The sequence below is a fragment of the Populus euphratica genome, unplaced genomic scaffold (genome assembly GCF_000495115.2).
Source record: "Populus euphratica unplaced genomic scaffold, PopEup_1.0 scaffold69.1, whole genome shotgun sequence".
In the NCBI taxonomy this organism is placed as follows: domain Eukaryota; kingdom Viridiplantae; phylum Streptophyta; class Magnoliopsida; order Malpighiales; family Salicaceae; genus Populus; species Populus euphratica.
The window spans coordinates 341320-353260 of record NW_011499947.1 but is presented as its reverse complement, the minus strand read 5'-3'; the positions used below and the strand labels follow the sequence as shown (position 1 = coordinate 353260).

The 11941-nt window shown below is 30.4% G+C and overlaps 2 protein-coding genes across 2 annotated transcripts in view; both read right to left on the bottom strand.

Annotated features, from left to right (window-relative positions):
* The window catches only part of LOC105137716 (probable leucine-rich repeat receptor-like protein kinase At1g35710), a 9272-nt gene extending 6957 nt beyond the window's left edge, over positions 1–2315 (bottom strand). Inside the window, exon 1 of the mRNA XM_011043547.1 lies at positions 13–2315. Coding sequence (XP_011041849.1) covers positions 13–2283 — 2271 coding nt within the window. The 5' untranslated portion in view covers positions 2284–2315. The remainder of the gene's footprint in view (positions 1–12) is intronic.
* Positions 2316–10948: 8633 nt separating this feature from the next.
* On the bottom strand, positions 10949–11802 carry LOC105137667 (uncharacterized). Its single transcript, XM_011043491.1, has one exon. The coding sequence runs from the start codon at positions 11689–11691 to the stop codon at positions 11227–11229; it is 465 nt and encodes a 154-aa protein (XP_011041793.1). The 5' UTR covers positions 11692–11802; the 3' UTR covers positions 10949–11226.
* Between the last annotated feature and the right edge of the window lie 139 nt (positions 11803–11941).

Here is an 11941-nt window from a genome sequence, read left to right as displayed (position 1 = left end):
GTTGTGAGAGACATTCAGAGTTTCCAACATTTGCAGCTGCCCAAGTTGCCACGGTATCTCTTGAGCAAGGAAATTTCTACTAAGAACAAGATCTTGAAGAGAACGCAGGAAGCCTATCTCCTGTGGAATGCTATTTGTAAATTTGTTATTACTGAGGTTCAGCAACAATAAATCTGTGCACTCCCCAAGTTGTTTTGGAATCGATCCACTTAGATTATTAAATGATAAATCAAGGATTTTGAGAGAAGAAATCATCTTGATGTCTGAGGGAATGGCACCTGAAAGATTGTTGTTGCTAAGAGTAAGGTTGTACAACAGCTTCAACCCCCCTAATTCTTTTGGGATGGTTCCTTCTAAGTGATTTGATGTCAGATCAATCAATTGTAATTGAGTAGCCTTCCCAAGCTCTGCTGGTATCTCTCCAGAAACATTATTGTTTAAGATTTTAAAGCTTGTTATGTTACTATAATCTCCCCATTTCAGAGAAAGCTCACCATAAAAATTATTGTAACTCAAATCAACATAATCCAAATGTGGATAGATGCCAAAATCCTCAGAAATATTTCCTGTCAATTGATTCCCATCAAGTCTCAGTTGGTGCAAACCGGTACAGTTTTTCAAGCTTTTTGGGATGGAACCGGAGAAATAGTTGTTACAAGCAATAAATCTTTCAAGTACTACTCCATTGCATAGCTCTTGTGGCAAATGACCCGTGAATTCATTGTAAGACAAATCCAACCACTTCACATGGGTAAGATTGTTCATCTTTAGGGGCAATGAGCCGCGAAGTTTGTTCTCAGCGAAGATCAATTTCTCTAGAGATTTAAGCTTTCCTATTTCTGAAGGAACATATCCATATAAATTATTTTGACCTAGATAGAGAAAGGATAGGTTTTTTAAATTTCCAATAGAGGAGGGGATCAAACCAGTGAGATTGTTTTCATCCAGTTCTACATCAATGAGCATGCTCATGTTCCCAATAGAAGAAGGGATAGGACCAGAGAGATGGTTGTCATAAAGGGCGAGAAAAGATAAATTTGTCAAGTTTCCAATTGAATTAGGGATTTCACCGGTTAAAATATTACTTGAAAAGTCAAGATCATAGAGAGATTTTAGCAATCCAATGTCTTGAGGAATGGAACCAGAGAGTTTGTTACGCCAAAGATAAAATATTGATAGGTTCCTCAAATTTCCAACAGAGGAGGGGATTGAACCAATGAGATTATTTTGTCCGAGCTCTACATCAATAAGCATACTCATATTCCCAATAGAAGTAGGAATAGGACCAGAGAGTTGATTTTGAAAAAGGTGGAAAAATGATAAGTTCGTTAAGTTCCCTATTGAATTAGGGATTGCACCGGTTAAATTATTACTTGAAAAGTCAAGATCATTGAGTGATTCTAGCAACCCAATTTCTCCAGGGATGGAACCAGAGAATTTATTATTCCAAAGATAGAGTATCGATAGACTCCTCAAATTTCCAACAGAGGAGGGGATAAAACCAGTGAGATTATTTTGTTGCAGTTGTACATCAATGAGAAAGCTCATGTTCCCGATAGAAGAAGGGATGGGACCAGAGAGCTGGTTTTGAAAGAGGTGAAACAAGGATAAGTTTGTCAAATTTCCAATAGAGAAAGGGATCACACCAGTGAGATTATTTGCAGATAATGAAAGAAGGGAAAGAGACGTCAACTTTCCAATTTCACATGGGATGGGGCCACTAAGAATATTTCCACACAGATACAAGATGTTGAGACTTTTCATTAAGCCTATCTCAGATGGGATGCTTCCCGTGAGATTATTATCACATAAATTGAGCTCAGTAATCTTGGGTAGATTATCAGTGCCTGATGGAACTGTTCCATGAATTGAATTCCTCTGGAGATTGAGAGAGAGAAGATTGGGGAGGGATGAGAAGTTGAGATCATAAAGCGTACCTCTCAAGCCAAAGTGTGGAAGGCTCAAGTTGGTGACGCTTCCAGAACTGTCGCAAGTGATTCCGGTCCAGTTAATGCATGGGCTGATGCCGAACCAAGAAGAAAGGAGAGATTGGCTTTGGTTGTCAAGACTGGCTTTCCATTTGAGAAGAGCCTCGGCCTCTGTACTATTACCTCCAGTAATTCTGGATTTGGCAGCGCTTACAGCCGTACCAAAAATTGTAGCCGTAGAAGAACTGTCTTGAGCAAAAGCAGCCAAGGAAGAAGAAAAATAGAACATGTGAAGGAGCAAAATCAGGATGTGGAGAAAGCCAAAGAAGACTGGTTTGTGTAGCAGGGACGTCATGGTTGTGTTTTTTCAAGAGATATAATAATAAAGTAATGGTAGGCTCCTTCATTTATAGGATGGAAAACATGATTGGAATCTTCTTCTTAATTTCATTCGAATATTACAAATCTGAAATTAATTACCAATCCATCAATAATTTCTTCTCCCTTTCCGAAATCAAATCATGGGATGCGACAATATCGTGGGCTCGCTTTACTAATGTGCAAGTCCTATGGACTTAGACATTGTTGTCTTCCTTTGTGTTAAGCACACTTTTTTGAGAAATTATACTGTTACATTTTTAGGATTTTTATTTATCGAGATTAATCTTGAACATCTATATATGGCTATATATCACAATTATAAAGGATTATTCAATTATAAACTATGTCAGAATCTGCACTCTCATGGTACTCTTGAACTTGATTTGTTGTAAAGCAATAAAGCTTGCTTGCTTAAGTGGCTTCAAGTCACTCGTAACTTTCGTTACAAAAAAACAAGAAAAAAGAAGAGTAAAACACTCTCGTTTCATAACTTCTTAATGGATTTTTAGTTTAAAACTATTTTATTATTATTTTTTAGCTTTGTTTATAATATTTTTCTTAGTATACAAGCTTAATTGAAGAGCTTTAATATTCATTTTTCATTAGAAAAGGTATAAAGTTATAAAAATTCAAATTAAAGTTCCTGTGGCAGAAACTTTTTAATGAAATTCAAAAAAGATGCTCCCCGAAAATATGTATTAACAAGCCAAAAAAAACTTCTATTGTAAATAATGAAAACTATTTAAAATGGTTTTTATTTTATATTAAAATAATAAAATTTTTATTTATTGTGTATATAATAAATTTTGATATGATATAAAAACTAATAAAAAAATATAATAAACTCGCGAATATAAGATTAAGCCGAACAAAAAAAAACATTTAATTACCAACACCTTTGTATGCAAGGCAACTTCTATATTTTCTTGAACCTATTGTCTCCGGTATTAATTGGTTTTTGGATTTTAAATTATTTTTTAAATACTTGAAATTAATTTTTAAACTGTTACAAAATCCTAATTACTTATTTATTTAATTTTTTTTAATTATTGTACTAGTTTTTTAATTTTTAATTTTATTTTATGTTTAGCTACTATATATTAACAGCCTATATATATTTTGCATTCTTACAATCAATGTATGCTGAAAAAACTATAATATTCTTCTTTTTTATGTTTATAAAGGTTGCTGATAATTTTGTTGATCTTTGTCCGGTTGTTTATGCAACCCTCGTTTTAAAGAAGAAACTTGTTAAACTCTGGAGGACAGCTTTGTATTAAAAAAATATTTTTAGAAACAGTTTCTACACTACTGATAAACAGCACTGCTGCCCTCAACATTCAACAATGTTGTTGTTGGGAACTCTGATATTGTTATCTTTCATGTCGCTAACTCTGCTGCTGCGACTGACTCATTAGCTATGGGACCCTGATAAGTGAATTGAATTGTTCAATAGAACTATGAATGCTTTCGTTCTTGACACGGTTGAATAAGCTAGTCTCCTCAAAAACACCCGACAAATGGTAGCTCGCTATCGTGCTCAAGGGGGTAATGGAGGGTTACCACATATTCCACTCCACTAACGTTGTCAGATTCAAGCAATTGGGGAGACTAGGGAAACAAGTAAAACAAGGATGGTCCCTCGTATCACAATTTTTATTCAAAAAATGGCACGGTCATTTCTTACATCTTAGTGGAAGAGTATATAGTAGAAAATTGAGAGTTTCATCTAGTAATTAAATAAAATTATACATTCTAAAATGTGTGTTGATTTGGGATATTTATATAAGGGGTTGTTTATATATATATATATATATATATATATATATGAGAAGAAAAACATTATTCTTCTATCATTTTTTTTTATAAAATATTATCTTTACTATTTATTTTTCTCAATTTATTTTTTTAAATGTTCATAATTATCCTCAGTTTATACTTTTAATTGTCAATTTATAATATTTTTTGAAAATAATATTAGTTTCTAAAAATAAAATACTCCCAAAAAACATATACCTTAAATCCTAAAAAACAATCCATCAAAATTGCTAAAAATATACTATCTCATATTTGAATTTAAATCTAGATATATATCATTTAAAAAAAACATATAAAAATAATATTTATTCTTAAAATGAGAGATTTCATCAATGTTGTTAAGAAAATACATGAAACCTACATGGATGATAAGAATTAGGCTTTGAGCCCTAAAGTATAAAAAATAATCTTCCACCTTTTTGCTTAAAAACAATCTTTTAAATTGATATGTTGTTTAAAATTATTTTTTTATTTTTTTAAAAAAACATGAATTTATTTTAATATTTGTTTTGTTATATAATTTCAATGGGCTTGTTTATTGAAGGAAACTTTAATAAACTTATTATTAAATTTAAACATATATGCAAAAAAAATTATTTTTTAAAAAAACGTTGGCCACGATGCACAATATATACTCATATAAATTTGATGTTATTTTTATTTTTATTATATTATTTTTTAATCTTCTTCTGTTGCTTTTTTTTCTCCCTTGAATCTGTATACACTTGACCCAAACCCATTGAACCCATGGATACAACCCGAAGCATTTAGCCCAGATTAATAAAGCTATAGCCCGACATTCATCAAAGAGAAGCCAAGACCACAGTCCATCACCAACCCACGGCCCGTGCTGAATAAGCCTAAAGAAACTAAAGCCAGCCCATTTGCTAGAACCCTCATAAGCCTTATCCAAGAAAGAAAATGGGCCAAAGCCAGAGTATCCCCGAACTAATTATAGTTCATTAAAATAAATTAATTAATTTTTTCTAGATGCTATCTTAATAAATGCCGCTAAATTTTGACTTTGTTTTATAACATTTTTTCTTATAACATTAGCAAATGCTAATTTTATCAAACCCTTTATATTTTTTTTTCTTAAATTTTATTTAATTTTTTCTTATGCATATTTTATTAGTATTAAAATTTTTATCATTCTTTCTATTTTCCTTATTTTTCTTAGTATTAAAATTTATAAAGCCTATCATTTTAAAAATTCAAATAAAAAAGATGAAATATAAAAATATAATACAAGTTGAAGAATCTAATAATAAAATGAAGAAATAAAGGTTTAGATTTATATTTTTTATAACAAAAAAGTAAATAAATTGTGGAATATGACAATTTAATACTTAAAAGGATATTTCATAAATCATGAAAAAAATAATTTTATAGGAAAATAAATTTAAAATATAAACATATTGGTCAAAGAAATTTTTTTATAGAATCCATTGCTCTTTTATTTTCTGAACTAAACTTACTGGTAATTTTCTCTTCTTAAAACTACTGTTATGTTCCCCTTCTACCCATCCGGTGCCCATATTTTAAGGAGGGGTTTAATTAATTTATCAAATTGCTCTAATTAAAAAATTCTTCACATAACTTTATGTTTATAAACATATAGATCATTCAAAAAAAAAAAGTAATCTTCATTCAATAAAATGTTTAGTTTTACTTGGGGCCGGATACGATATTTATTCTCCCTTCATTAATTTCTGTTATTCGTGTTCTTGATGCAAATACCATTAGCTTAATGGGATCGAAACCAACAAATCATTCAAGATTCCTATAGCTTATATCCATTCATCCATGATGATAGTTCACTATTATAGCTCCCCAACATCAACAGGAAAGAAAAAAAGTGTCCTTGCAATCCCAAACAATTTCATTAAAGGTGAAGGCTTAAACGTATAGAATAATAATTATATCTTGAGATTTTATTTGTATCAATGCTAATCATATGAACTTAAATTATATGATATAAATTTAAAGTTATCAATTTTATATATATATATATATATTTATTAAAATTTTAGCAAAGTTTTCTTTGTATTTTTTTATACTAAGTTATCGACTCAAAGATTTCTCAACCTGTAATATCAATTAAATTCTTATTCTATTATTTGGACTTTCAAAATACTAAGCATATAACAATATCTCATTTATATTTGCTATAGAACAATTAGTTAAAGCTAAAACAATTCATAACATGCATCGTTTGTTTGTTTGTTTGTTTTTTTTAAAAAAAAGTTGTGTTCAAAATATATAAACAACCAATCATACATATATCATATATAAGTCAATAAGTTAAACATTACAATTCCTAAATATAAAAGTATATTATAACAAAATATTAGTTCTATAAATTACATAAATTATTTAACAAAATATTTATCCATACATCTACTTTCTAGTTTCGAGAGTGCGAAGTACATGATCACATTTAAACATGATTAAAAATTGCACATTTCAACAAATAATTAATTAAAGAAAACTATTCATGTATATTGAAGTAATTCTCATCTCATTGAATGAATTATCCTTTAATAGTTTAATAGTTTCATAAATTCTTTTTCAAATAAAAAGATAGCTTATTATTTATCTATTACACCGATTAATTATTTAATTAACCCAAAAGTTTATTTTCTAAACATGTTTATTCATCAAAACAATATTTCTAGTAATCAAGAAATAATTTTCTTTACTTGCCTATTCAACAAAGTATTATTTTCAACAACCAAAATTCAATATTTTTTTCTTTTAATTTTCTTCTTTTAACCGAAATTAACCTAAGGAAGAAAGTAAAGATTTTTTTCTTTTCTTTTATCTTTAAAAAATTATTACTCCTTTCATAATAATAACACTTATAAACCTATTTCTTCCCATATTTTCCAAACAATTGTATTAAACCTCAAATCCCTTAATTATTTCCTCTTTTAGTTGAAAGTTAAATAAAAAAGGGAGGAAATAATTTTTATTTTTCTATTTAAAATTAAACACTTATTCAATCTTAATACATACATTCTAATAAGATTCAATCATAATTTGCATGATTCTCATAATCTATAACACAAACCCACAATTTCACATGTTTGTATCACTTTGATGATCTATAACATAATCTCACAATTTCATATAAATTTAAATACTACATAATCCTTCATCAAACATAAAATTAGAGGAATAAATCATTTGGAGCATGTTATTTCCCTCACTTTGATAACAATTTAAGAAAAAAATGTTAGAAAAAATCAAGTTTTTCTCTCCTTCTTCTTCAAACTCTAGCTTGAATTTTTTTTCCTAAAGCACTCACCACCTTAAAATCACTCTCTCTTGATGTTTAACTAAATTAATCATTCAAATTAACAAGAATTTGTAGAGACAAATCACATAATTTCTCCCTCTCTATTGGTTTCAAACTCTGGGCTAAAAGAGAGAAAAATTGGAGCATTTATAATATAGGTTTTATTTATTTACACATTGGCTCTCATTACCTCTTATTTCAATTTTTATTACTTAATTCTTCTTTTTACTTAATTACACCACAACACTTTATCTTTTATTTAATTATATCTATTTACAATACTTGAAATCTTTTTATTTAATTTATTTGATATTTTATTTTGTTTAGGTTATAATTTATCGAGTTTTCACATTATCTAATAGCTTAAATTTTTAAGTTGAGATAATTTTTTGACATGATATCAAAACCTTGATTACCAAGCAATTATGAGTTCAAATCGCATCATTTTTATTTATTTGATAAAAAATAAATACAAAATAGTATGAACTTATATAAATTTTAAGTTTAAAGAGTTTTTATTTGAAAATTTATATTAAAAAATAATATAAATTATATTTTAAAATTTAACCTAACAACTTAAATTTTTAAGTTGAAATGTTTCATCTGACATTATACAATTCTCATTAACATTAATAAAGAGTATGCATGGCACTCTTCTTCTTTCTGGTTATTGCAGACAAATGAAAGAATTCAATAAGTGAACTCTGAACTTTTGGTGTCATAACTGTTCTTCGGCTTTATTCCATGATTTGATACCTTCCTTGAAAATCTTGTCAGCCTTCACAATTTCTTCATATGTCATCTATTTCCTGAGTGTCAATCATACAAATAATTTATATGTAAGCGTATCTTAAAATCATTAAAAGCTAAGTTGAAATAAATATGTTTAACTGGATTAATGCCATGTTGAATTCAATTGCAAACTTAACTCAGATCAGTCAGATCCGGATATTAAATTTCTTGAATCAATCTAATTTAATAACTGTGAGCATTCATGTAATTTGAAAAATACGAGTGTTCGTCATATTTTAGATGGACGCGTCTCTTGAAATTGATGTCATGTTCAACCCACCAACTTTTGAAAAAAGAAAGCAGAAGCTAGAAACAAAGCAAGACAGAATATAGCATAATTTTCTTTGTTATTATTTATTTATGCTTCACATATGGCAAAACATACATATATTATAATGCCAACTCCAGCATGATTATTGACTTTTAGTGATTTAATAGTTTGGCTAAATCAGTGATTGGATCAAGTTTAGAAATACCGATTGATAGAATTGATTGGAAGATTTTTAAAGAAGACTATAAACAAATAATAATAATAATAATAAAAAAAACTCCTCCTCTCTCCCTTCGCATGCTTGGCTGAGACAGGCTATAAACAAATAATAATAAACAAGTAATTTGGAAAACCCTTGGATTGGCTTCCAGATTATCCACCAATTCCCAACTGGGACCAAACAAATTAAACGAACATTATAGAAAACAAAATCATTAATTTCAATGACTTTAAATAATCGTTTCGCAATTTTTGTTACCTAACAAGTAGTCTATCACAAACAAGTGAGTAAAGTATTTATTTTATCGTGATTCAATTACAGAAAACAAATCATATTTAATTGAAGCAATGATCACTGAAGGAAGACGCAAGTATGAATGCCAATTGTCATGTAAATATAATCTATATGTATGAAGTGATGAAATGGATATGGTTGATCATGAAGACCAATATTTCACTTCATTATTGAAACATTTAAGTTGAAGCAAGCTCACCCCAGCCCAGCCTATCCCATGCAGCATACCATCCTACTAAGCCCCCCAAGGCATCTACTAGCTAGAACAGATCAAAGCTTTTGAAAGACCACTCGGAAAGAAGAAAACACAGCAGGGTCGATGAAGAGAAAAAAGGAAAGAGGGTCTGCTTCCGGTGAAAAAGTCATCGGAAACAACCATATTGGAGGCTTAGGATCGATATATCTTCTACCTCTTACGCAAGTCCCTAAAATAAGCAGAAGGACTTGCTTCAAAATTACTCCTTGGTATGCGAGAGTTCCTCCCTGGTGCTTTCATTGTTTTAACACTCTTGGCAGGACCTCCACGGCAACCACGAAACAGGAGTACTATCACTACCACTGCAACCATTATAGGAACTTTTTCTTTCTTAAACCATCGGAGGACATATACCACTGTTTCGGAAGCCAGAAATTTCTTTATTAGATCAGAAAGCTTGCAGATGAAATCAGACACAGCACCAGAAGCCAGAAATTTCTTTATTTGATCAGAAAGCTTGTGGGTTAAATCAGACACTGCATCGGAAGCTATAAATTTCTTAGTTAGAGCAAAAGGCGAACGTATGTATTCAGACACAGCATCAGAAACCAGAAATTTCTTTATTAGAGAATAAAGGTTATTGATATTTGTTGAAAGAAAAGTTGGTAGTTCCATTGCTCAGGGGGTAGACTGCGATTTGTATAGAAATAAATGGGGAGGAGAGTTTATGGGTAAGGAAGAGAATCAAGAGGAAGACAGAAACCAAGAGGGCAATGACATATGAGAAGGGAACACACAATTAATGGTGTCTTTTATCAAGTGAAAATGAAAGAAAAAAGAAAAAAGAAAAAAGTGGTTTTTACGTAGTTATAACTTGTCCTGAGGATGGGCTGAGAAAAGTATTGAGTGACTGCGATGTTTTTTTTTTTATTTAAAAAAAATGATTTATTTAAGTTTTTATTAGACTGAGTTGAAAATGTTTGATTGTATTAATATCATGTTTAATCCAATTAAAATTTTAATTAAAATTTTTAATTAATTCATTAATCATGATCCCAAGCTCTTACCATTATTACAAGCACAATAGATTGAGCCTAGAGAAGGCAGGGTTGAAAAAAGAAAGCAGAAGCTAGAAACAAAGCAAGACAGAATATAGCATAATTTTCTTTGTTATTATTTATTTATGCTTCACATATGGCAAAACATACATATATTATAATGCCAACTCCAGCATGATTATTGACTTTTAGTGATTTAATAGTTTGGCTAAATCAGTGATTGGATCAAGTTTAGAAATACCGATTGATAGAATTGATTGCAAGATTTTTAAAGAAGACTATAAACAAATAATAATAATAATAATAAAAAAAAAAAACTCCTCCTCTCTCCCTTCGCATGCTTGGCTGAGACAGGCTATAAACAAATAATAATAAACAAGTAATTTGGAAAACCCTTGGATTGGCTTCCAGATTATCCACCAATTCCCAACTGGGACCAAACAAATTAAACGAACATTATAGAAAACAAAATCATTAATTTCAATGACTTTAAATAATCGTTTCGCAATTTTTGTTACCTAATAAGTAGTTTTTGAAAGTTTTCGAAATCCCAGGTAAAGTATTTATTTTATCGTGATTCAATTATAGAAAACAAATCATATTTAATTGAAGCAATGATCACTGAAGGAAGACGCAAGTATGAATGCCAATTGTCATGTAAATATAATCTATATGTATGAAGTGATGAAATGGATATGGTTGATCATGAAGACCAATATTTCACTTCATTATTGAAACATTTAAGTTGAAGCAAGCTCACCCCAGCCCAGCCTATCCCATGCAGCATACCATCCTACTAAGCCCCCCAAGGCATCTACTAGCTAGAACAGATCAAAGCTTTTGAAAGACCACTCGGAAAGAAGAAAACACAGCAGGGTCGATGAAGAGAAAAAAGGAAAGAGGGTCTGCTTCCGGTGAAAAAGTCATCGGAAACAACCATATTGGAGGCTTAGGATCGATATATCTTCTACCTCTTACGCAAGTCCCTAAAATAAGCAGAAGGACTTGCTTCAAAATTACTCCTTGGTATGCGAGAGTTCCTCCCTGGTGCTTTCATTGTTTTAACACTCTTGGCAGGACCTCCACGGCAACCACGAAACAGGAGTACTATCACTACCACTGCAACCATTATAGGAACTTTTTCTTTCTTAAACCATCGGAGGACATATACCACTGTTTCGGAAGCCAGAAATTTCTTTATTAGATCAGAAAGCTTGCAGATGAAATCAGACACAGCACCAGAAGCCAGAAATTTCTTTATTTGATCAGAAAGCTTGTGGGTTAAATCAGACACTGCATCGGAAGCTATAAATTTCTTAGTTAGAGCAAAAGGCGAACGTATGTATTCAGACACAGCATCAGAAACCAGAAATTTCTTTATTAGAGAATAAAGGTTATTGATATTTGTTGAAAGAAAAGTTGGTAGTTCCATTGCTCAGGGGGTAGACTGCGATTTGTATAGAAATAAATGGGGAGGAGAGTTTATGGGTAAGGAAGAGAATCAAGAGGAAGACAGAAACCAAGAGGGCAATGACATATGAGAAGGGAACACACAATTAATGGTGTCTTTTATTAAGTGAAAATGAAAGAAAAAAGAAAAAAGAAAAAAGTGGTTTTTACGTAGTTATAACTTGTCTTGAGGATGCGCTGGGAAAAGTATTGAGTGACTGCGGTGTTTTTTT

Bases quoted from the DNA above. Each gene is read 5' to 3' on its own strand.
- LOC105137667 (XM_011043491.1), bottom strand. From the start codon at position 11,691: ATGGAACTACCAACTTTTCTTTCAACAAATATCAATAACCTTTATTCT.